The sequence below is a fragment of the Pipistrellus kuhlii genome, unplaced genomic scaffold (assembly GCF_014108245.1).
Source record: "Pipistrellus kuhlii isolate mPipKuh1 unplaced genomic scaffold, mPipKuh1.p scaffold_m20_p_7, whole genome shotgun sequence".
Lineage (NCBI taxonomy): Eukaryota > Metazoa > Chordata > Mammalia > Chiroptera > Vespertilionidae > Pipistrellus > Pipistrellus kuhlii.
In genome coordinates this window covers 30,875,900-30,901,269 of record NW_023425573.1, presented here as the reverse complement: position 1 = coordinate 30,901,269, position 25,370 = coordinate 30,875,900, and the positions used below count along the sequence as shown (strand labels likewise).

General features: G+C 45.1%; 1 protein-coding gene across 3 annotated transcripts; it reads left to right on the top strand.

Annotated features, from left to right (window-relative positions):
• The first annotated feature begins 77 nt into the window (after window positions 1–77).
• On the top strand, window positions 78–25,370 carry THAP4 (THAP domain containing 4). 3 transcript variants are annotated; one of them, XM_036422253.2, is made up of 7 exons: window positions 78–536; window positions 2,432–3,540; window positions 15,978–16,137; window positions 17,438–17,547; window positions 18,474–18,577; window positions 24,834–24,972; window positions 25,081–25,200. In XM_036422253.2, exons 1-6 carry the CDS (start codon window positions 166–168, stop codon window positions 24,969–24,971), a joined length of 1,992 nt encoding a protein of 663 aa, XP_036278146.1. In that variant the 5' UTR covers window positions 78–165; the 3' UTR covers window position 24,972; window positions 25,081–25,200. The 3 variants fall into 3 exon arrangements, with proteins under 3 accessions (XP_036278146.1, XP_036278148.1, XP_036278147.1); XM_036422254.2 differs by lacking the exon at window positions 24,834–24,972 and having other exon boundaries at window positions 82–536; window positions 25,081–25,370; XM_036422255.2 differs by lacking the exons at window positions 18,474–18,577; window positions 24,834–24,972 and having other exon boundaries at window positions 25,081–25,370.

The window sequence follows — 25,370 nt, the reverse complement described above, 5'->3', positions numbered from 1 at the left end:
CCCCGACGGCCTTCGGCGTGCTCTCCGTGGAGCCCAGCAACGACCCACCGGGGCGGTGGAAGCTGGCGCAGGTGGGCAAAAAGTCCTCGGGGCGAGCTTGACAGCCCGCCGTGCGCCCGCACCCGCAGGCGCGGCCATCTTGCCGTACGGACGGGTCGGCGTGCCATGTCGCTGTACGGACCGCCGGCCCGGGTGCCCCTGCTAACCCCCAAAGCCTCGAAACGCGGGCAGAGCCACTCTGGGTGCTTGAGACTCTGGGTGCCTGAGACCCTGGGCGTGCCGACGGCCGGCGGCGGGGAGGTGGGCGCCGCCATCTTGCCGTACGGCGCCGCGGGGGCTGGCTCCCACGTCCCGCAGCCGTGTCGCCGCGCGCCTCCCCTCGGGGCGGTCCCGCTCCGGGCTCGGCGCGACGAGGCGAGGGCCGGAGCCTGGTGGCGGCGCGGCGGCCCGAGGCCCGAGATGGTGATCTGCTGCGCGGCCGCGAACTGCTCCAACCGGCAGGGCAAAGGGGAGAAGCGCTCCGTCTCTTTCCACAGGTAACCGCGCCCGACCCACCGCCCGCTCGGCTTGACCACGCCCCCGCCGGGCCCGGCTCGGCACCGGGGAAACTGAGGCCGTGGGGCCCGGCGCGAGCGAGGGGCACTCTCCGCGCCAGGCCTCGGGGCCGCTCCTGCGAGTGAGTCAGCGCCGGGCGCTGTGTGACCTTGGCCGGGGCCGCCGTCTCTGGGCCGGGCACCGCGGCCAGCGGCGCCCATCCCACGGCCAGCAGCGCCCTCCGGGAACCACCCCGCGGCCAGCGGCGCCCATCCCTCGCGCACCCTAAGGCCACTTGAAGGCCATCCCACGACCCCCTGGCGACCCCCTCGCGGCCTCACCTCCCTCGCCCCCACCCCTGCGGCCGCCGCGCTCCATTGATTCGAGTTGGCGCCGCGGGTTTCCAGAAGCCGTGTATTCTGGCAACCTCTTCCTTAGGTCAGTTGCCCTCTCCATTGGCTGTGACTTGTCCCTGTTTTATCGCGGCGGAGGCTGCCTTGATCTCTGCCATCGGGAGTGTGGCGAAGCAAATGCGTCTCATACCTCGTGTATTAACACGCGCTCCAGGCGCTCTGTTGCTGGAAGGGTCCCCAGTGCTGGGTACAGGAAGGTAGCTGTGCCCCAGCGGTAAGGTGAGTCCCTGGAGGTGCCCGACAGCCTCCTGCCCTGGAGTGGGTGGCACTTCCCTGCCGGCTTCCCCCAGGGGCTGCAAAGGGGCTGTCGGCCCTGGGCCCCTGCTGTGGGCCCTGCCGGGCAAGGGTCTCACCGTCTTCCCTTCAGGAGGCCTCTGAAGCCCACGTAGGCATAGTGGGCCTCACACAGTGAGCTGAAGGGGTAGGCTTGTTGTATGCTGCAGGACATTAGTATTTAATTTTTAAAGCCGGAGTGACACTTGTTACTTATACTCTTACTGAAAGCTGCTGTGATATACTAAATTTTAAGTGATTACAATTTATCAAAAGTAATGTTGGATTTTTTAGAGCAGCCACCATGCTTTCCTCAGTTTCCTTCGTAGTAGCCTCTAGTCCCAAAAGTTTTGTTACCCTTTTGAAAAAAAAGCCCTTGCAGAGAAGGCTGCCCTTGGCATTCATGATGGTCTAACGTGGGGTGGGGGCATAGGGCATGAGAACTGAGGACCTTTGGGAAGTTTAGGAGGTCATGTCGAGGATAATTTCTTTAAGTTTGAGATTCTAACCCTGTCCTTGTCCACAGTGGCTCAGGTGTGTTGCATGACCTTAGAGGGAGCAAATGGCCTCATGTGCACATTTTGGCCAGAGTTTTCTAAGTAGATCTTGGATTGATGAGATGTGGTCATTCAGTGTCTTATTCAGCATCCTCCAGGGATGGGAGTGTAGTAGGAACACAGAACTACACCTTTGAGTCTGACGTTCTCTGAGAGCTCATCTCCCATCCTCAGCTGCTTGAATCAGTCCTGGGCTTCTGGGATGCTCTGCTGGTCTCTGGCTCCCATCTCCGCTGGCCCACAGCTGGTCTGGCTTCTAAGTGGGTGACCAACCATCCCACTCTTAGCACCCAAAGTTCTGCATCCTAGGCACACTGGCTGGGTTGCTGAGCCATGACTTTCTAGGAATTATTTCCAGGGCTTTCTGGAGCTTTTCCTGTTGTCTGTATGATATCCTAAGCTTTTCCTAACATTCTGGTAGGAGTTACCTGCTTTCATTCTTATGTGCCCTGCAACTATAAGCTCCTTCAGAGTAAACAACGGATCTTCCATCTTCCCATTCCAGTAGTAATGTGTAAGTAGAATGTGTTCCTTAAGTATAGTTCATATAGGTTTGGGTGTTTTCAAAAATACTTGTTTTGCTTTTATAGTTGATCATTTTAGGTGGAGACATGTAATTCTTTCTTTCTAATTTCTTTGCCATTTGTCCTGTAGGTTCCCCCTGAAGGATTCAAAGCGTCTGATCCAGTGGTTAAAAGCTGTTCAGAGGGACAACTGGACCCCTACTAAGTATTCTTTCCTCTGTAGTGAGCATTTCACCAAAGACAGCTTCTCCAAAAGGCTGGAGGATCAGCACCGCCTGCTCAAGCCCACGGCCGTGCCCTCCATCTTCCACCTGCCAGAGAAGAAGAGGGGGTCTGGAGGCCGTGGCCGCAGCAAGAGAAAGGACACCAAGAAGGCCTCAGGGGGCCTGAGGGGACGGGCAAGTGAAGCTGATGGGAAAGGGGATGCCGGTTCACCATCACCCTCAAGTGAGAACCTGATAGTTAAGCCAGAGTCCCTCAAGTTGAAGCGGATTTCCCTGAAAAGTGAAGCCACCAGTGAGGAGCAGGCTACGCAGGGCGCCCCAGCTGATGCTCTGGCCACAAAAGCCTCAGGCAGCCAGGCTGAAGCAAATGGGCCTGCGGGCGATGCTGTTGATGAGAGCAGCATCACCCCCGACAAGGACCTGGTGGATAAGAGTGGCATCTCCATGGATGACTTTACCCCCCCAGGATCTGGGGCCTGCAAATTCATTGGCTCGCTTCACTCTTACAGTTTCTCCTCAAGGCACACCCGAGAGAGGCCATATGGCCCCCGGGAGCCCGTGGACCGGAAGAGGCCGAAGAGAGACACGGAGCCTGGCTGCAGTGGGACCAGCCTGGGGCAGAGCCCCCCAAGTTCATCTCTGACTGCGACACCACAGAAGTCCTCCCAGAGTCCCTCTGCCCCTCCGACAGACGTCACCCCAAAGCCAGCCACTGAGGCTGTGCAGAGCGAGCACAGTGACGCCAGCCCCATGTCCATCAACGAGGTTATTCTGTCAGCTTCAGGTGCCTGCAAGCTCATCGACTCGCTGCACTCCTACTGCTTCTCTGCGCGGCAGAACCGGAGCCGGGCTTGCTGCCTTTGGAAGCAGGTGGAAAAGAAGAACGGTGAGCTCAGGAGTCTACGCCAGCGTGTCAGCCGCTCCGACAGCCAGGTGCGCAAACTGCAAGAGAAGCTGGACAAACTGCAGAGAGGAAGCATGCTGAGCCTGAGCAGCCTGCCAGCACCCGGCCGCGGTCAGTACCCACCTCAGGCTCCCACTGCTCCGATGAGGCGGTGGTAGTAGTTGGACCTGGTAGACAGGGGCTCAGATGGGGAAGCTCATCTCCAGCAGCCGGGAGCCCGCTAGTTGTGAGGTCAGCTACTCAGGGAATGGGGTCCCAACACCTGGTTTTCACCTTGCCTGGGGTAATGTGAACATCTACAGCATACCTCACACAAATTGCAAATGGGTTAGGATCTAAACGTAAAATCAAATAGATGTAGAAAATTTATTAGAGGGGTTCTTTTCATTCACGTTTCCATGAATATCCTTAAGGTTAAATAGTTTTGAACATTAATAATAACAATAAGGCCCTATCCGGTTTGGCTCAGTGGATAGAGCATCGGCCTGCAGACTGAAGGGTCCCAGGTTTGATTCCGGTCAAGGGCACGTACCTTGGTTGTGGGCACATCCCCAGTAGGGGTTGTGCAGGAGGCAGCTGATCGATGTTTCTCTCTCATCGATGTTTCTAACTATCCCTCTCCCTTCCTCTCTGTAAAAGTCAATAAAATAGATTTTAAAAAAATAATAAGATTTTTAAACATCTCTTCAAGTAGAATAGATTGTCTTCTGTAGAAATTAAAACACTACAGAAAAATACAGGTTAAGAAATGGTGAAAATTCCTTCCCCACCTCCCAGCTTTTATCCCTGTTGCTGTTAAAATTTGTGTGATCTTTTAGATTACTTTCTCTGCTTTATCCTACATATCTTGGTACCTATACAAATAGGTTGAGTATATTTTTTATATGTCTATTGGCTATGTTTCTGCTTTCCCCTCTATTTTACTGTTTAGAATATATAAAAGTTGGTTTGTAGATTTTTTTTTACATATTGGAGATAGGATATTTTGCCTGTTATAGATACATGAAAATATCCTGCTACATGGTTCATTTAATTTGGATCAGAGTTTATCTTCAGAGATGTAATTAACACTTCAGGAGATTCTTGTGTGACAGGCTGTTCAGAACTTCCTGGACCCCCAGGACATCAGCCACTATCAAAACAAAAAACAAGCAAAAACTAAAACCTTTCCTTTGTGTTTCCAAGTGCACCTGGGGGAGGAGCAGCTCATGTGAGGACCATGATGTGCTGCTCAGAGTGACTGTATTCTCTTGTCATTTTTAAGCTGTTTTTTTTATTGTTTCTTAATGTTGCTTTTTGGTTACTTTTTCTGTTGATCTTGGTCAAATGTCCCAAAGTTTGTCCAGTAGGTCTTTCCAAACAGCCAGCCCTCAACTCCATTGATCAAGTCTGCCTTGTTGTTTCTGCCTCATTAATCCTCACTTTTTCTACTTTCTTCAGTTTCATTTTGTCTTCAGTTTCACTTTGTGGTGGTTCTGGTTCCTGGACTTATTCTTGTACATGTATATTTCCTGATACATCCAGCCTAAGGCTAAGCCCTTCTTTGGCCTCTCTGTGGATTTGCTTCATGTTGCTCTCATTGCTACTCATTTCTAAATTGTTTCTAGCTTCATTCTTGATACCCTTTTTAATCCAGGCTATGTAGAAGGAAGTTTACAGTTTTTCAAGTGGATAGATTGGAGGAGGGGAGCTAATTTATTTGTAATTATGCTTAAATTTTATTGCTTTAAGTTCCAGTTATATAGTCACTTAATGAGATCTGCTTTTTGGAATCTTGAGATTTCAGTGTGGCTTAATCCAGTCTGTTTTTGCGTTTCATTGTGATCTGAGAAGAATGTATCCTCTCCACCAGTCAGTTACTTTGTTCTCCTGCTGGATCTAGCTTATTTGTAATAGTCAGCAGGTCTATTTCCTTCTCTGCCTAATTTTGCTTTTTATTTGGAGATAATGTTGTTAGAGATATGTGTCTCTGATTCTTACAGGAAACTCTTTTGTTCCATTTAAAGTCGTCTTTATCTCATTTTCAACCCTTTTATAGCCTCTTTTTAATTAAAGAAAAATGTTTTAGAGAGAGAAAGGAAGGGTGATTTAGAGAGAGAAAAACATTGATCAATTGCCTCTTGCATGTGTTCTAACCAGAGACTAACCCGCAGCCTGGCATGTGTCCTGACTGGGAATCAAACTTGACATCTTTTGAAGCGCACGACAGTGTTCCAACCACTGAGCACATTGGCCAGGACTCCTTTATTTTACAGTTACATTTAACTCAGTCTGAGAGCTTTTGTCTTTTTATGGAGAATTTAACCCATTTACAATTGTGATTGTTGGTAAGTTGAAATTTGGGCCTGATGTTCTGTTTTATTTTTTAATTTGGTAAGCTTTCTTGTTTTCTTCCCTGTTCTGGTGGATGTCTTTCAGCTTTTAAAAACAACCATTGAAGCCTGTCTTTCAGTAACTGCTTTGAATTGATCAGTCCCTGTGTTCTACTCTCCTAGCTCCTTACTTTCTGCTCCCCAGGGCCAGACCCTCTGTGGTCTTGGTTCTATATTCTCATTTCCCCCTCCAAACAACCATATTTAGTTGTAAGTATACATTTTTTTGGTTATTTTATTTACCACTATTTATTGTATCCGGATTTGTTTGTTCTTTTTGGAGATATTTTATGATATTTTTTGAACTCATGACAGTAAATTTTTGAGAGGAATTGAATATGAGATACTTAGTATGAGTATGATTGAGTATGAGGTATTAGGTGCTGGTGCCAGTTTTGTATGTGAGTCCACAGTGTATGTGTGTGTCCGCTGTGTTGGATGAGGTCAGAAGAGTTTAAAGCCATGGAATTGAATGATGTTACCTGGAGAAACTGTAGCTAGAGAAGGGGCTCAGATCTAGCCCAGGAGCAGGCTATGTTTATAGAGGTGCGGCTGCAGAGGATCCAGGAAGGGAGATGGAAAGGGAGGAGCATGGGGCCATGGGTGCTCGAAGTCATGCTAGCCCGAGAAGGTAAGGGCATTCAGACGGCAGGGGTGCTTGGCTGGGTTGGATACAGCTCTGATTAGAATGGAGGAAAGATGTCTGAACTCAGCCACATGGGGTCACTGGTGACCACAGTCTCCTTGGAGTGGCGAGAATGGAGCTGGATGGGAGTGAGGGGCAGCAGTAAGGCATTTTAAGAGGTCTAGCCATGAAGGGGAGTTGTTGCCAAAAGGGAGCATGGCTTCAGTGGGGTTTTATGTGTGAGGACAAGCCAGCAGGTGTCTTTGCTGAGGGGAGTATGGGCCAGGATAAAGAGGCCAAGGAGGAGCATGCTGGGCCCTGAGGCAGTGCTGGGCTGGGCTCCAGGGCCTGGGGAGGGTTGGAGAGCTAGGGGACAGGCCATACGGAGAATAAGATAAGAGCCTGTCTGAGCTTCTGCTGCATTCCTTAGGGCAGGAGGCTGGGCGCTGACTGGAGTGGAGGGGAGGATGCAGGATTCCAGCGGCATTGGGAAGAGTGGGAGGGAGAGAAGGTGCCCGGCTTGGTCTCAAGGCCTGCCTAAGCTCCAACTGGATCTGTGGTCACCATCTGCTGACTCTTTGTCTTCCTCAAAATGTTTGGTCTCTCGGAGGTTCCCAGTACAAAATATCTCTTTAAGACCCAGCTTTATTCTTTTGGGTGTATACCTAGAAGTGGAATTGCTGGATCATATTGGAATTCTACATTTAATTTTTTGAGGAACCATCATACTGTTTTTCAGTGGCTGTACCATTTTCCATTCCCATCTCTAGTGCACACAGTTCTAGTTCTTCTGCATCCTTGTCAACACTTACTTTCCTGTTTTGATAAGCCATCCTAATGAGTGTAAGGTGTTAGCTCATTGTGATTTTGTTTTGCATTTTCCTAATGATTAATGATATTGAGCATCTTTTCATGTGCTTTTTGGCCATTCGTATATCTTCTTTGGGGATTATCTGTTTCAGGTTCTTTGACCATTTTTGAATCAGGTTGTTGGTTTTGTTGTTGTTTACTAGTAGTTTTAGGAGTTCTCTATGTATTCTGGATATCAATCTCTTACCAGAAATATGATTTTGCAAGTATTTTCTTTCATTGTGTCAGTTGCCTTTTTATTCTATGGATAGTGCCTTTTTTTTTTTTTTAATGTCTTTATTGATTTTTTGTGGAGAGAGAGGAAGGGAAAGGGAAAGAGAAATAGAAACATCAAAGAGAGAGAAAAACATCAGTTGATGATGTTCTCTACTGGGGACGGAGCCTGCAACCCAGGCATGTTCCCTCCCTGGGCAAGAATCAACCAGCAACCTCTTGGAGCATTGGAAGATGCTTAATCCACTGAGTCACACTAGCCAGGCTGGATAGTGCCTTTTGATGTAAAAAAAACTTTTTCATGAAGTCTAATTTGTCTTTTTCTTTTGTTACCTATGCCTTGTTGTCTTATCCAAGAAATCATTGCCAAATTCAGTGTTATGAAGCTTTTGTCCTGTGTCTGATGTTTTTGTCTGAGTTTTATTTTTTTAGGTCTTAACTTTAGGTCTTAGATCCATTTTTGAGTTGATTTTTGTATACAGTGTTAGGCAAGGGTCCCACTTAATTGTTTTGCTAACTGTTTCCTGTTTTCCCAGCACCATTTGTTGAAAGGACTGTCCTTTATCCGTTGAATAGTCTGGAACTCTGGTCAAAATCACCTGAGCAGTCCTGGTCCCGTGCTCAGTGGTCAGAGCATCGTCCCCATATGCAGAGATTGTGGCTTTGATCCCCGGCCAGGGCACATACAAGGATCAACCAACGAATGCATAAGTGGAACAACAAATTGATGTTTCTTTCTCTCTCTCTCTTCCTCCCTCCTTTTCCTCTCTCTAAAGTCAATAAATAAAAATTTTAAAAATAATAATTTGGCCAACAAAAAAATAAAATAATATTATAATTTGACCACATGTGCAAGGCTTTATTTCTGGGCTCTCTATTCCTTTAATTTCTTTCTGAAATGTTTTATAGTTTTCATTGGACAAGTCTTTCACTTCCTTGGTTAATTCCTAAGTCGTCATGTTTTTTGATGCTATTATAAATGGAATTGTTTTTGTAATCTCCTTTTCAGGTTAGTGTACAGAAAGGCAATTGATTTTTGTGTATTGACTTTGTATCCTGCTATTTTTGCTAAGTTTATTTATTAGATCTAACAAAATTTTTTTGTGGAGTCTCTAGGAGATCATCTCACCTGTAAACAGAAATAATTTTATTTCTTTCTAATGGATGTCTTTTATTTCTTTATCCTGTCTAATGGCTGTGGCTAGAACTTCCAGGATCATATTGAATGGAAGTGGTGAGAGTGGGCATTCTTCTCTTGTTTCTGACCTTAGAGGAAAAGCTTTCAGTGTTTCATTATTAAGTTTGATGTGCACTGTGGGTTTTTCATACCTGGCTTTTATTATGTTGAGGTTGTTCCCATCTGTTCCTGTTTTGTTGAGTGTTTGTATCATGAAGGCATTAAATTTTGTCAGATGATTTTTCTACATCAATTGAGATGTCCAGGTAGTTTTTCCCTTTTATTTTGTTGATGTGATATATTACATTGATCTATATATATTCCTTGCATGCCAGGGATAAATTCCACTTAGTCATGGTGTATAATTCCTTTAATACACTGCTGAATTCAGTTTGCTAGTATTTTGTTAAGTGTTTTCACAACAGTGTTCATAAGGGATATTGGTCTGTAGCTTTCTTTTCTTTTCTTTTCTTTTTTTAAATATATTTTATTGATTTTTTGCAGAGAGGAAGGAAGAGGGATAGAGAGCTAGAAACGTCGATGAGAGAGAAACATCGACCAGCTGCCTCTTGCACACCCCCCACCGGGGATGTGCCCACAGCCAAGGCACATGCCTTGACCGGAATCAAACCTGGGACCCTTCAGTCCGCAGGCTGACGCTCTAGCCACTGAGCTAAACCGGTTTTGGTTGTAGCTTTCTTTTCTTGTGACTTTGCTGGTCTTATAGAATGAGTTAGGAAGTGTTTCCTCCTCCTATATTTTGGAAAGATTTGAGAGGGATTGGTATTAGTTTAATTCTATTGTTGTCTGAGAGCATACTTTGTGTGATTTCTATTCTGTTAAATTAGTGAAGGTGTTTTATAGGGCCCAGAATGTAGTTTATCTGGGTGAATATTCCATGTGACCTTAAGAAGAATGTGACTTCCATTGTTGGGATGAAGTAGCTCTTAAGAGTCTCTAGAAAAACAACCAATAGGGCGTGTGTGTGCGTGCGTGCGTGCGTGCGTGTGTGTGAAGAGAGGGGGGGAGCAGAGAGACATACATAAGAAGAGGTTTCTTAGGAATTGGCTCCTGAAATTATGGATGGCAAGCTAGAGAGCCAGGAGAACAGGTAGGTCAGTTTAGTCCCTGTCCAAAGGCCTGAGAATTGGAGGGTGTAGGAGAAAAATCCTGGTCTGAGTCCGAAGGCCCAAGTGCCAGGAGTATAGACATCCAAACAGAGAGTAGATTCTCCCTTCCTCAGTTTTGTTCAGGCTTATAGGAGGGCCTCTGCTTTATGCAGTTCTCCAAGTCAGATGCTAATCCCTCTAGAAGTATCCTCGCAGACACATGCACAGAAATAATGTTTTACCAGCTCTCTGGGCATCTTCACCCAGTCAGGTTGACACAAAAAATTAACTATAGTACCTACAGATGTCAGTTATATCCAGTTGATTGATGGTGCCGTTGAGTTCAGTTGTGTCTTTAATGCTTTCCTGCTCGCTGGATCTGTCCATTCTTGTAGAGTGTGTTGATGTCCCCACTTATGACAGTGGATTTGTCTATTGCTCCTTGAATTCTATCAGTTTTGTCTCTATCGTGTTTTGATGCCCTCTGTTAGTACATAGACATCAAGGATCAGTGTGTCTTCTTTGAGAATTGACACCTTTGTTGTTATGTAATTCCCCTCTTTACCCCATAACTTTCTTGTCATGAAGTGTGCTTCATTTGAGACTAATTTGTCTACTTCAACTTTCTTTTGATTCATGTTCTCATGATACATCTTTCTCTGTATCTACTTTAATCTGTGTTTTTATAGTTAAAGTGGGTTTCTTTTTCTTTTCTTTTTTTTTTAATATATTTTATTGAATTTTTTACAGAGAGGAAGGGATAGGGATAGAGAGCTAGAAACGTCGATGAGAGAGAAACATCGACCAACTACATCCTGCACATCCCCTACTGGGGATGTGCCCGCAACCAATGTACATGCCCCTGACTGGAATTGAACCTGGGACCTTTCAGTACGCAGGGTGACGCTCTACCACTGAGCCAAACCGGTTTCTGCTAAAGTGGGTTTCTTATAGACAACAGAGTGATGGGTCTTTTTAATCTACCCTGTCTCCTTTTTGTTTGTTTGTTTTGTTGTTAATCCTCACCCAGGGATATTTTTCCCCCATTATTTAAAGAGAGTGGAAGAGAGGAAGAAGCAGAGAGAGACAAAAAAAACATGGATGTGAGACACATTGATTGGTTGCCTCCCATATGTACCCCAACTGGGGGCTGGGGATTGAGCCTGCAATCGAGGTATGTGCCCTTGGCCTGAATCGAATAGAGACCCTTCAGTCCCCAGGCAGATGCTCTAACTGCTGGTTTTGCCTAAGCCCTCAGTCAGACATCCCCCAAGGGCTCCTGTACTGTGAGAAGGCACAGACCAGGCTGAGGAACTCACCTCCCCCCCTCCACCAAGTGCACAAATGTTGTGCACCAGGACTCTAGTCATTGATGTTTCTGTCTCTTTCTGCCTCTCCCTTCCTCTCTCTAAAATCAATTTAAAAAAAAACACACTACAGCCGAAACCGGTTTGGCTGAGTGGTAGAGCATCGTTCTGTGACTGAAGGGTCATCGGTCAAGGGCATGTACCGGGGTTGCGGGCACATCCCCAGTAGGGGGTGTGCAAGAGGCAGCTGGTCGATGTTTCTCTCTCATTGACGTTTCTAGCTCTCTATCTCTCTCCCTTCCTCTCTGTGAAAAATCAATAAAATAAAAAAAATAAAAATAAAACACACACACACTACAAATGGCCACACTGTTCCTTAAAGACAGAACACTGGCCGGGACCGGTTTGGCTCAGTGGATAGACTAGAGCGTTGGCCTGTGGACTGAAAGGTCCCGGGTTCGATTCCGGGCAAGGGCATGTACCTGGTTGCGGGCACATCCCCAGTAGTGGGTGTGCAAGAGGCAGCTGATCGATGATTATCTCTCATCGATGTTTTTAACTCTCTATCCCTCTCTCTTCCTCTCTGTACAAAACCAATAAAATATGTTTTAAAAAAAAAGACAGAACACTGTATGATGGCATCTCCAGGGCTTCACATTGTGTCTGGCATGTACATGGCTGGTAATTGAAGCAGCAGAACTTGAATTAATAACTTGCACATTCCTGTGCTATAAGAACTGTGGTGATGCCTTTCCATTTAACAGGTGATAAAGCGAGGGCCTTGCTATTTCTTTACCTGTTGTGCCATTCCAGCGCACAATGGTAGTATGCTAGATAGTGTCCTCTCCACTCGGGATGGCCAGTGCTAGGCAAGCTGCGGCACTCTTAACTCTCCCTGCCCTGCTATGCTTTGCAGTTAGTATCATTTCCAGTGTGCTGGGGTGGGAAACACTGTTGTCACAGAGTGCTGTGAGGGTGGGAGGTGCCAGGAAGAAGTCTTTCTCTAGGTCTCAGTAAGTATTTCCTGTCATTGAGTCCAGGGCCGGTACGCTGATACATTTGCCAAGAGACCGAGCAGTTCTGAGCGTCCACTTGAAAAGAAAGGAGGAGTGGGTAGCTAGCACTCTGGGAGACAGGCAGAAAAAAGCAGCTTCGCTCTGTCTGGCTGTCCGACATTTCCCTGTTGGAAAAGTCATTTCCCTCTGTAGTCAGTGGAAGTAGCTGAGGGTGGAGGTCCCCCTTCATCCTCCACACAAGACGTGACCTCTCTGGCCTGACTGACCTTCATAAAATTCAACTTGACCTCTCCTCCCAGCTCTAGGACTTGGTCATCTCCAAGTCTGTCTTTGTCTTCCATTTTTTTCTGAGGTGTCATCTTTTTTCTTTATTTATTATTAAATCTTTATTGTTGAAAGTATTACATATATTCCCCCCTCCATTGACTCCTTCTAGTCTGCCCCACCCCAGCCCTTCGCCCTCCTATTGTTTGTGTGCAGGTTCTTCCGAGTTCTTCAGTTGATCTCTTCCCACCCACCTACCCTCCCCCCACCTTCCCTCTCAGATTTGAGTCATCTTTTATAGGGAACTACAGTTCCCAGAATGCATTCTTTAGGTTTGGCATTCACTTCCTGCCGAGCTCTCTAACAGCCAGGTGCAAACATTTCCCGTCAATTGGAAGAAAACAACCTTGAAGAACCTTGCCGGTGTTCTGGAGTTTAGAAAATTTAGGGATGGGTAAGCCTTCTTTTGCTGCCTCAGGCCAAAAAATGAAAATTTAAGTTTCTTGGGGGAAATTAAAAGTTTTTTGCATATTGGTTGACTTTAAAAAAAGAAAAATGAAATCCAGAAGAAGAAAAAATGCATAGAAAATCCTGTCGAGTTTACTTAAAGAGATTGAAAGTGGCAAATAGGTTAGGTCCTGTATTATTATACTTTTTAATTGTTTGACTTTAAAATTCATTTTGTTTTTATAATGAAGTATAATTTATGTAGGTAAAATACACAAATCTTAAGGATATAGTTTAACGAAATTGAATAGGCTCATGTAACCTGACATTTGAATTTTAGAATTATTTTGTTGGTTGTTCTCCTGCCTCAAAGCTTCAGTGAAAACAAGGAAGGATGTGCCCAGACAGGTTGGAGCAGTGGAGGAACCTGTGGGCATGCTGCGAGGGCCATGGAACCCACCTGCCTGCTGGTATTTACTGCCAGGCCTGGTGTCCTGTTCAGATCAAAATTCCTCATAGTTAAAAGCAAGTAACAGCCCTAACCGGTTTTGCTCAGTGGATAGAGCTTTGGCCTGCGGGCACATGGATTCCAAGTTCGATTCCGGTCAAGGGGCATGTACCTTGGTTGCAGGCACATCCCCAATAGGGGAAGTGCAGGAGGCAGCTGATTGATGTTTCTCTCTCATCAATTTTTCTAACTCTCCCTCTGCCTTCCTCTCTGTAAAAAAAAATCAATAAAATGTGTGTGTGTGTGTGTGTGTATATATATATATATATATATATTTTTTTTTCTTTTTTTTTTTTTTTTTTTAAATAAATAAAAGCAAGTAACAGCAAGCCAGGACCAAATGTGCAGTATTTCTCAGAGTAATTAGATGGCCTAGTGCAGACACCTCAGGGCACATGCCTGGGTTTCCAGCTCAGTTCCCAGCAGGTGGCATGCAGGAGGTAGCCAATCAAAGATTCTCTCTCATCATTGATGTTTCTGTCTCTCTCTCCGTTTCCCTTCCTCTCTAAAATCAATAAAAATGTATTTTTAAAAGAAAAGGAGTATCCTCTAGTTTTCAGCTACAAAGTTCATGTTTCCATCAGAAGTGCCTTATTTATCATGCTATATAGGTATTTTATTTTTGTATTTTATTCACTTGGATATCGACATGAATTGATATTTCCTTTAGCTTCTCTGTGTCAACATGTATCTCTTCAGTACTTTCCGCTACCCAAATGCTGCTGCACGAGCACTCACATTGCAGTCCCTTCAGCCATTGTGTGGCTTAAACTTTGTTTTACCTGACAGTAGGTGCTTGACCCTGCTTTCTTCCTGATGTGTCTGCCCCACTTTCTGAAACACCTTGCTGAGTCACTTGATTTAGTGCTCTCTTGTTCATAGGACAGGAGTTAGTGTCTTATTTTGTGATCCATCTGAAAAGCTTTTTCTTTTCTTTTCTCTTTTTAAAAAAATATTTTTTATTGATTTTTCACAGAGAGGGATAGAGAGTTAGAAACATCAATGAGAGAGAATCATCGATCAGCTGTCTCTTGCACACCCCCCACTGGGGATGTGCCCGCAACCAAGGTACATGCCCTTGACTGGAATCGAACCCGGGACCTTTCAGTCCGCAGGCCGACGCTCTATCCACTGAGCCAAACTGGTCCCGGCTGAAAAGCTTTTTCTTTATGTGAGTTCAAGTGTGGTTGCGCTTAGCTCTTATTATTTATATTGTGCCTATGCTTTTTCTTTTTAAAATATTTATTGATTTCAGAGAGAGAGAGAAAGAGAGAAACATCAATGATGAGCCCGGCCATCATAGTTCAGTAGTTGAGCCTCTGGTGTGCTGGAGGCAGCTAATCAATGATTCTCTCTCATCATTAATGTCTCTGTCTTACTCTCCCTCTCTCTTCCTCTCTGAAATCAATGAAAAAAAATTTTTTTAATAGAAAGAAAGAAAGAAAGAAAGAAAGAAAGAAAGAAAGAAAGAAAGAAAGGTCAATGATGAGAGATGTGCCTCCTGCATAAATCCTATTGGGGATCGACCTGGCAATCTGGGCATGTGCCCTGACTGGGAATCAAACCATGACCTGCTGGTCCAAAGGTTGATGCTCAACCACTGAGTCACACAACATGAGTGTTTCTGTGGAATATGTTCAGTATTTACTTACTGTGATTCCTTTTGCCATCATTTTTGTTGTCTCTTGGTGAAGTCTGCCTTCTAGTAACACCCCCCAGGGACAATTCACAGAAACTGTGTGTTCCCTGAATGTTGAGACTGTCCATAACATGAGCTCATACGTAACTTAAATTTTTTTATCACTAGTCCACCCCACTCTTATTTTTATTATGATAATAAAACACCTTTTCGCCTGGTCCTGAATGCCATAGACCAGCCCGTGGCCACCCGGCTCCCTACCGTTGGTAACTCAGGTCGATCCATCATGGCTGTGGCCGCTGACCCTTCTTTTCAGCCCCTGAGGCTTGTGTTACTTAACCCTTTGCACTCCGCTGTCCCCTCTCAGGGGGACATTGCAGTTTATTAGTGATTACGGGGAATGGAGTTAATTCAACACACGTGTCCGCCGCAAAGTAGCGTCAAGTAGCTGGTAGCCAATGTCCAGAATGGTTCGGAGTGCAAATGGTTAAAATTTTCTAAGAGCCCATTAAAAAGGTTAAAGCAGGTGAAATTAATGTTCATAATGTATTTTGTTTAACCCAATGTTACCTAAAACATCATTTTCACATGTAACCCACCAATACTTAAAATTACTAAGATATTTGTAGTTCTTTTTTTGGATTGTGTTTTGGAAACCCAGCATGCTGTTCACTTAAAGCATACCTCAGTGGACCAGCCACACTTCAGAGACCAAGGTGCTTCTAGAACTCCTATCTCTTCAATGGATCTTCTGGTCTCCCTTCATGTAGGAGATGACACATTCAGACACTTATCTGCAAGATAACATTTACTCATTGTTTGGCCTTCCCCCCCCCCCCTCTTGACAGGTGGCTGGTAGCATGTTTAGAATCAGCAGGATCCGCTGTAAATTATGAGGCATGTACTGACAGAGTGTGTTTCCACACACAGCTCAGCAGGGCTTGGTCAGAAGGAGACCAGTGGAAGCGGAGCCACTGACTGTCTTTCCCATTTGTCCTTAGAGTCTCCCAAGATGAACCCAGTGGTGGAGCCGCTGTCCTGGATGCTGGGCACCTGGCTGTCAGACCCGCCAGGAGCTGGGACCTTCCCAACACTTCAGCCCTTCCAGTACCTGGAGGAGGTGCACATCTCCCACGTGGGCCAGCCCATGCTCAACTTCTCGTAAGTGCGCCTGAGTCTCCGGGAGAACGCCAGGTGGAAAGGGCATGCCCCAGAGAGGCTCCCTGCACTGGCAGCAGAAACATGTGGTGGCCAACGACAAGACGTTCTGGTTCATGTGTATGTGATGATGGCGGGCTGGCAAGATGTCAGACGTGTTAACCCAAACACAGAACAAGTGCTCGTGCTTAACTAAACCCTTCACCCAATATTCCTGAAAAGGAGAGCGCTTACTTTCTTTTAGACTTACCCCTAGTAGATTGAGGTCTCAAAGGAGCTGTTAATATTGTGGTTCTCAGGTTCTTATTAGACAACAAAGCAAAAGTCCTCCAGCTGTGTGCGTTTCACCCCGGCCCCAGCCCCAGGAGGCAGGTCGAATGTCAGGTGGCTAAATAGAAGGGAACCAGGGGAGGTGGCTGAGAATATTTTTATTTTTAATTTCAGAGATAACACACGGTTTTTAAAGTTTAAGCAGTGAGAAAATATAAAAAGTAAAAGTCTGCCCTTCCCCAATATTGGCTGTACATTTAATTATATATTAAGAATCTTATTAAATTAACTGGATTCTGTTTATGTCATGTCTAAAAACTTCAGAAGGGTTTAGAAGATCTTGCTTTTAAAAATATTATCTCTTACCTTTTTGCATTATTGACTGAATGGATAGGGCAAAGTAATATTCTGTACATAACACTGAAGAGGAAACCCTGGATAATAAAAAATAATGGGCAGTATAAGACAGCCCTATTAAGGGTTGATTTCAACAGCAGCTCGCAGTGCTGGCAAAGTTCTGTTAGAGTCTAAGTGCAGAACTGTCAGCACAGCTGTCTCTTCTGTCACCGTAAACCTGCGTCATGATGCAGGTTGATCGATAAGAAGTGGAGTCCTGACTCGGCCTGTTCTTTCCCCACCGTGTAGATGAGTGGGTGTCCAATGCAAGATGATAGCTCTGGGGAGGGCAGGCCTGGTGCAGGGGTGGGATTTGGTGCTGAGGCCTGAAGCATGCCAGGTGCAGGGCTGAAGGTGCCTTGGGAAGGGTAACCACAGTTACAAAGAACATGTTGGCTGTGCGTGTGGGGAGGTTCCAGGGGTGCTTCCAGGCTAGAGGTCGAACCCCTAATGCACCTGGTGGCCACAGTCCATGAATGTGGTTGCTCAAGTGTCTCCCCTGTGAGCGAGAAGTGTATTAACCTTGTGCTCAGTGGGGGCCTTATAAAGTGGGGAGGGTGAACGCAAAGCCTGCATTGAGGGCCCTGCATCCCTACCTTCACCGCTGCCCTGTCCTCACCCCCTGGTCCCCATGCAGGTTCAACGCTTTCCACCCGGACACGCGGAAGCCCATGCACAGAGAGTGCGGCTTCATCCGGCTAGAACCCGACACCAACAAGGTGGCCTTCGTCAGCGCCCAGAACACAGGTACCCCTTGCCAGCCAGCCAGATGACCCCTGGGTGAGGTAGCATCTGCCTCTGCTCTTTCAGTCGCTCCGGTATCCCTGCTCACAGACATTTTGTGGAGGTCAGTTGGGACATAGACCTAATCCTGTGGGTGCCTCTCAGGGCAGGAAGCATCAGGAGAAGCGCAGTGGGGCCTGCAGGTGGGGAGCCAGCAGGTGGGGTCCTGTCTGCATTCTCTGAGGTCCACACGAGGTGGTAAGGGACTGTTTCTGTGAGGACAGGCTGATTTTTTTTTTTTTTTTTCTTAACCTGAGTTCTTTCAATGACAGCACATTCCTTGGCTCCCAGAACCCTGCTACAGACAGGTATTTCCTATGGGGACGCGGCCCTAGGGAGAGAGCTAGACCAGGGAGGCTCCCTGTCCATCTGAAAGCTCTTGTTTGGAAGTCTGCTTTGCCCCTAAAATGAGGTCATTCTAAAATAGCTTACCAGATTCTTCAGTTAGAAATTACACAGAAGCCAGCTGTTGACCTTTACCAGCTCACTGGCTCAGGTGAGTCTCATTTCCTGGAAGCAGGTGGACAGTTAGGACCAGCCCAATCTGGAATGGAGCCCAGGACATTGGTGGACTGCAAGTCAGTGGGCAACCAGAGGAATGTCCATCCCTGGCCACCTTTCCCTCCTCTCAAATCCTAGGGGACCTATTTGAGGGGGATGGGGAAGATGGGTGGAGGTTGGAGTCAGGGCACCCCTGGAGAGGGCGACCCTCTGTAGATCACCTGCCTTGGCTGTACTAATAAGAGGAGTTGTGTTTTCCCCCTCTTGATATCAGAAGGTACATTGCAGACAAGGGGCCTTGTGGCCTTGATGGCTGCAGAGTTCAGGTCTGTTGAATCTATGAATGCAAAGATGGCAGTCTGTCATGGACTGATGGCCCTCCCTTGCAGGCATTGTGGAGGTGGAGGAGGGCGAGGTGAACGGGCAGGAGCTGTGCATCGCATCCCACTCCATCGCCAGGATCTCCTTTGCCAAGGAGCCCCACGTGGAGCAGGTGAGCCTGTTCTCCCTCTCGGACGTCACTTTGTGGTGTCGGCAGGATTGGTTGCACATTGTTCTGACTCCTCACTTTGTCTTGGGGACCTGTCTCCATGGCACATCATTCTTCCTCACTTAATGTCCTGGCTGGTGGGCAGGGAGGTTCTCAGGTTCCTTGTTTTTCTGTCACAAGCATCCTTTTCCATTTGTGTTGTTCACTTTTGCAGATATAGCCACATCTGTTGGATAAATTTCTCCCAGTTTAATTGTTGGATCAAAGGATAGGAACATTAAAAATTTTGATAGATACAAGTAAATTCTTTTTATTAATGAATTCCTATCGGCATTGCATGAGTGCCTGGTTCCCTACTCCCTTATCAATATGCTGAATATCAATATCTTCAAACTTTATGAATCTAATCTGATAAAGAAGAGATTGTATCTCATTCGTATTTTAAATTTAACTTATGAATGGGAGGATTCCCCACACTCGTATTGGTATTTCTTATTCTTTGTACTTGATGTTTAAAGTCAGTGCCTGTTTTTTTGTGGGCTTTCATTTTTTTACTGCTTTATGAGGTGTTTTTTTTTATATATATACTATGGATATTAATCTATTGTCTGCATTTCCCCATTTGGTGGCTTGTGTGACTTTGGTTTATGAAGTGTTCTACCCACAGGTTGTAAGCTTTTCTGTGGTTGCCTCTGGGGGTCTTTTCCTTTGTGGTGTGTGGATTTAGGTTCATGCTCAGAAAGTTGTTTTCTCCAAAATGATAAAATTATTCTTCCATTTTCTTGTACTCTTGTAGCTTTCATTTTTACACTCAGACCTTTCGTTTCTCTCAGATTTGTTTTTACAGAATGCAACATATAGTTTGGACTTTCCTCAGATGGATAAATGGTGACCCCACAGATTTGAAATGTCATGACTATCTCAAGCCACGTCCCCCATAAATAGGGGGAGGGGCCTGTTTCTTTTTGTCTACTTTTTCAATAGTATTTTAAGTCATCTAATAATTTAAAGTTACCACACTTTGTTATATTTTAATGTCTAGGGAAAGTTCTTAATTTTTAACATTTTCTTTTTTAAGATATATTTTATTGATTTTTTTACAGAGAGGAAGAGAGAGGGATAAAGAGTTAGAAACATCGATGAGAGAGAATCATCGATCAGCTGCCTCTTGCACACCCCTCACTGGGGATGTGCCCGCAACCAAGGTACATGCCCTTGACCGGAATCGAACCCGGGACCTTTCAGTTCGCAGTCCGACGCTCTATTCTCTGAGCCAAACCGGTTTCGGCAATTTTTAACATTTTCTTAATTAGCTCTAGCCAGTGTGGCTCAGTTGATTGGAGTGACATCCCTTGAAACGAAAAGATGTTTGGTTTGATTCACATACCTAGGTTGCACATGTAGGAAGGAACCGATAGATGTTTCTCTCTCTCTTTCTCTTCCTCTTCCTCTCTCTCGAAAAATCAACTTAAAAAAAACAACACATCATCTGGCCTGTGTGGTTTTGTTGGTTGAGTGTGAGCCATGCAGCAGGAGGTCGCCTGTTCAGTTCCCAGTTAGGGCACATGCCTGGGTTTCTACCTCAGTCCCCAGTACAGGACATGCAGGAGGCAGTCAATCTTTCCTTCTTTCTTTCTTCTTTTCTGTCTGTCTTTTCTTTCTTTCTTTCAAATACGTTTTATTGAATTTTTACAGAGAGGAAGGGGGAGGGATAGAGAATTAGAAACATTGGATGAGAAAGAGACCTCAATCAGCTGCCTCCTGCACATCCCCTACTGGGGATATGCCCGCAACTAAGGTACATGTCCTTGGCTGGAATCAAACCTGGGACCTTTCAGTCCGCGGGCCAATGCTCTATCCACTGAGCCAAACCGGTTAGGGCCAATCGGTATTTCTTACCTCATCAGTGTTTCTCTCTCGCTCTTCCTCTCCCTTCGTCTCTCAGAAGTTAATCAAAATATATTCCTTCTTGAGATAACCTGTCCAATGGGCTTGTCTAGGTCCATAAAATATAAATCAGGATAGCATGAATACACGAATTAGATGGGGGAGAACTGGAGTCTTTTCATGGGTAGTGCTACACAGCAGTGTGATGGTGTGCTGCAGTGATTTCAGTCTAGTGTGGTGTGTTCAGTAGATATCAAAAGATTTCTTTATCACTTAAATCATATAGGTCTTGGCCACTTCGTGGTAGGGTGAAGCCTTAAGTGCCGGATAGTTTCTGTTGCTATGTGCATAGACTGTTGTCTCCGTTTCATCTTCTAACTGGTTGTTGGTGCTTATCAGGGAACACATGGTTTCTGTATGTTTCTGTCCCTCCAAGTCATCTGTCCGTCTCTGACCACCGAGTCTGGGCATGGCACTGCCAGGGTCACAGGGGAACCTGTTGACCTCAGGCCTGACTTCCTGATGTACTGCGGTGTCACAGCCCTGTTTGATGCTTGCTGGAGGCCGTGGCTGGGTCAAGAAGATCCTGTTTCTAGTGTGCTAAGAATTGTTTTCAAGAAAGGGTTTTGAGTTTCTTCAAATGCTCTTGCAGCCTCTTTGGGGAAGATTCAGTGTTTTTTCCACTTGAAGCTGTCAATGCAGTGAATTATATTAATAACTCTAAATGTTGAGTCATGTTTGAAGATCACTTTCACTAGTTATAATGAACTAAATGATTTTTTCAGATGTTGTCCATTTCTGTATCAGTTATTCTTAGAGCTCCTTAGCTGTTTCTGCCCGCTGGCAAGGGTAGCCCCCACAGGACTGAGCGGTGAGCCCCTTGGGAACATGTCTGGTCTGGGCACAGGGGAGCAAAGGGACCAGGCCTGGATGCTGCTTCTGCCTCCACTGTCCTCTACAGGCCCTACCTCACTTTTGTAAGTTCACAGCTCCTTGTATCAAGATTTTCAGAGTTTGGAGAAGTGACACATATGTCCCCTTGGATTTTCTGTGTCTTCTCTTTTTCAGGGTTTTGGTTATTTTCGCTAGAGAACTAACTTTGGGTTTTATTAATTAAACAAGAAGTGCTCTTCTGCAAAAGGAGGGAGTAGGCGGAAGTGAGGCCTGTGGGAGGCAGGGACAAGGGAAGGGCTCTGCTCTGCAGAGTGACCTGGCTGACCAACGGCTGGTCTCACGTGCCTGGTTGGCCTCCCCCCCTGGATTGGCCTTTCCCTGTGAGTTTTTATCTTTTCCCTTGGGTTGACCCTTACTATGTTCTCTTGGGTTAAATATTCTTAGCATTCTGTTTTATTTCTTCTGTTAGCTTCTTAACTATCTTTTTTAAGGGCTGCTTTCAGGCTATCTGCATCTTAACTTCTAATCAGTGTTATACCATTACATTTCCACTTCCCACCTGATTTTGGATAATCCTGTGCTCACTTTGCAGCTGAACTTTCCCCTTTCCATTTCACGAATCCTAACCTCACAGCTCTGTAACCTCCTGAACTGCTGTCGCCACACTTGGCCCATATGGGGGATGGACACACAAACACACTACACTAGGAACCTTCATGGTATTGTTACTTTTGCTTTAAATAGTCAGCTGACTTCCAAACAAATTATAATGAGGGGAAGTAATCTCTTATAATTATCCATTTATTTTCTCTCTCTGTTGCCCTTTCCTCCCTCCTGTCAGTCTGAGCTTTCTGTGGTACTATTTCCCTCCATCCTGAAGACCTGCATTAACAGTGTTTCTCATCGCACAAATCTGCTGGCAACAATGCCTTTAAGTTTCTTGCACACCCAACTTTTTTTTCTTTTTCAATGTTTTTATATTGAGTTGAAATACATATAATAAAAAATTTATCATCTCAACCATTTTCAAGTGTCCACTTCAGTGACTTTTTTCAATATATTTTATGGATTTTTTTTTTTTTTTTTTTTTTTATAGGAAGGGAGAGAGGGATAGTTAGAAACATCGATCAGCTGCTTCCTATATACCTCTACTGGGGATGTGTCCGCAACCAAGGTACATGCCCTTGAACAGAATCCTGGGACCTCTTGGTCCGCAGGCCGATACTCTATCCACTGAGCCAAACCAGTTAGGGCACACTTCAGTGATTTTTATAATTCTCTTTAAGTACTTCATGTAAGTGGAATCATACAGTATTTGTCTTTTTATGACTGGCTTATTTTATCAGCATAATGTCCTCAAGATTCATCCATGTTGTCTCACATGGCAGGATTTCCTTCCCTTTTAAGGCTAATATTTCCTTGTGTGAATGGACCACATTTTGTTTAACCTTTCTTCCGTCCATGGACACTTGGATCACTTCTGTGGGTGTGCAGATATCTCTGAGACCCTGATATCAATTGTTTCAGTCTGTATTCAGGAGTGGAATTGCTGGGTCATGTGGTATCTCGGTTTAATTGTTTGAGGAACCATTATACTGTTTTCCACAGAAGCTGCACCATTTTCCATTCCTCTCATGTGCACAGGGTTCCAGTTTCTCCACATCCTCATCAACACTTGATATTTTCTGGGGTTTTGATAGCAGCCATCCTGATGAATGAGGAGGCATCACTGTGGTTTGATTTGTGTTTCCCATGATCAGTGCTGTTGAGCATCTCCTCAGGGGCTTGTTAGCCATTCATGTATCTTTGCAGAAATGTCTATTCAAGTCCTTTGTCCATATTTGAACAGGGTTATTGGGGTTTTTTGTTTGCTTGTTTTTTACAATAAAATTCCAGCAATCTTTGTTTTTAAAATATGTTTTTAGAAAGAGAAAAAAGGAAAGGGAGAAAGATGTAGAAACATCAGTGAGCACTAGCAAGTTTGGTTCAGTGGATAGAGTTCTGGTCAAGGGCACATACCTGGGTTGTGGTCTCAATCCCCAATAGGGTGTGTACAAGAGACAGCTGATCAATTATTCTCTCTCATCATCAATGTTTCTATCTCTCCTTCTCCCTTCCTCTCTGAAATCAATAAAAATATTTTTTTTTAAAGAAAAGGAATATCAATGATGAGAGAAAAACATCTATCAGCCACCTCCCGCATGCTCCCTACCTAGGGATCAAGCCCCACACTACCTCAACATAGGTCCTGAACCAGGAATCAAATCAGTGACCTCTTGCTTCATGAGTCTATGCTCAACCACTGAGCCACATTGGCCAGGCCAGAATTGTTTGTTTTTGTTGTTGTTGGATCGGATGAGTTCTTAATGTATTCTGGCTATTACCTCTACTATCAGGTATTTGACCAGCAAATATTTTCTTTCATTCTGTGGGCTGCCATTTATATATCAAAGGACACTATCGATAGAGTAAATTTTTAAAATATTCATCATGTCCAGTTTATCTGTTTTCTGTTGTTGACTGTGTTTGGTGTTACAAAAAATCGTTGCCCAGTCCAGTGTCATTGAAGCTTTTGCTCATGTTTTCTTTTAAGAGGCTTATAAATTTAGCTTTTATAGTCCAGTCTTTGATCTGTTATTGTTTTTGTACATTCTATTAGATAAGGGTCCAATTTCATTCTTTTGTGTGTGAATATCCAGTTCTCCCAGCACCATGAGTTGAAAAGAAAGTCTTTTCCACATTGAATGGTCTTGACAGCCTGTTGAAAACCAACTAGGACAGCTAAGAATGTCTTAAAAATAAGGACCTTCTCTGTTTAATTAAACAGCAAAGCCAGCCTGGGGTCTTGAACTCAGAATTAGAGCTGAAAGAACAAGGGCTCATAGCCTTGAATTGTTTCTGACCTCCTCCCGGTTAGCTTCCACATTCCATGAGTCACAGAGAACTGCCCTTTCTTCCTCAGTGATAGCAGGCCACACCCACACTGCCAGGTCCCTGTGGCCACAACCTTTGATCTCCCCCCAGTGCCGTTCTTTAAAGCAGTGTTCATTACTCCATCCAGGAATCTTCAGAAATGCCCTTCTGCTACATTTTAAGCAAATTAACTGCTCATCACTCATACCAGTTCTCACACTTCAATGTACCAGTGAATCTAGGATGTTAATGTGAAAAAACCATTGAAACCTGGAACGAACTTTTGTGTGTTTATTTGAGCCAAACTGTCGACATATGCAGGGAAGCAGAACCTCAACTAATTGAGATAATGCTCCGGAGAATGGTGGGTTACATTTGTTGTCGTGGTTCCTCACTCCTGCAGACATCCAGACATCACAGGTTGCTTGTTTCAGTAACAGCAGCCATAGTTTGTTCCTAAGTGCTGCTACTAAGTTTTCCAGGAACATGTGTGATATCAGTACAAGCTGTAGAGTGAAGTGGGAAGGTCACCATTTGCCTGATCAAGTATATAACTTACAGACAGAAAAAAAAGATGGCTTCTAAGTACCCTAAGATGGGAGGGACCAAGTCATGGTCTTCTGGGGACAGAGAAAGGCAAGGACACCTGGATCTTGGCAGATGCTGTAACTCGGTGGGCAGAGTCTGTCATTTGACTCACTAAGGTGACTTGTCACAACCCCTGGGGGAATACTTGGCCTGTGGTGAGACCTCAATGTTACATCTTTGGAAGATAAAACTAAGATGTTTTGTATTTGTTTTGTTCTGCTCAGATTACCCGAAAATTCAGGCTGAATTCTGAAGGCAAACTTGAACAGACAGTCTCCATGGCAACCACTACCCAACCCATGACTCAGCATCTTCACATCACCTACAAGAAGGTGACCCCATGATCTAGAGCAGAGCTTCATCCTGGCCATGTGTGTTAGGATGTGACACTAGGCTTCTCACAAATGCCGCAGCAGCAAGTGTGGGTGTGGCTGCAGTTCCCAGGAGGATCAAGGGAATTGCCCTGTGTTCCTGTAATGGCATAGAAAAACCAAATAAAAGGCCTTTATTTTTA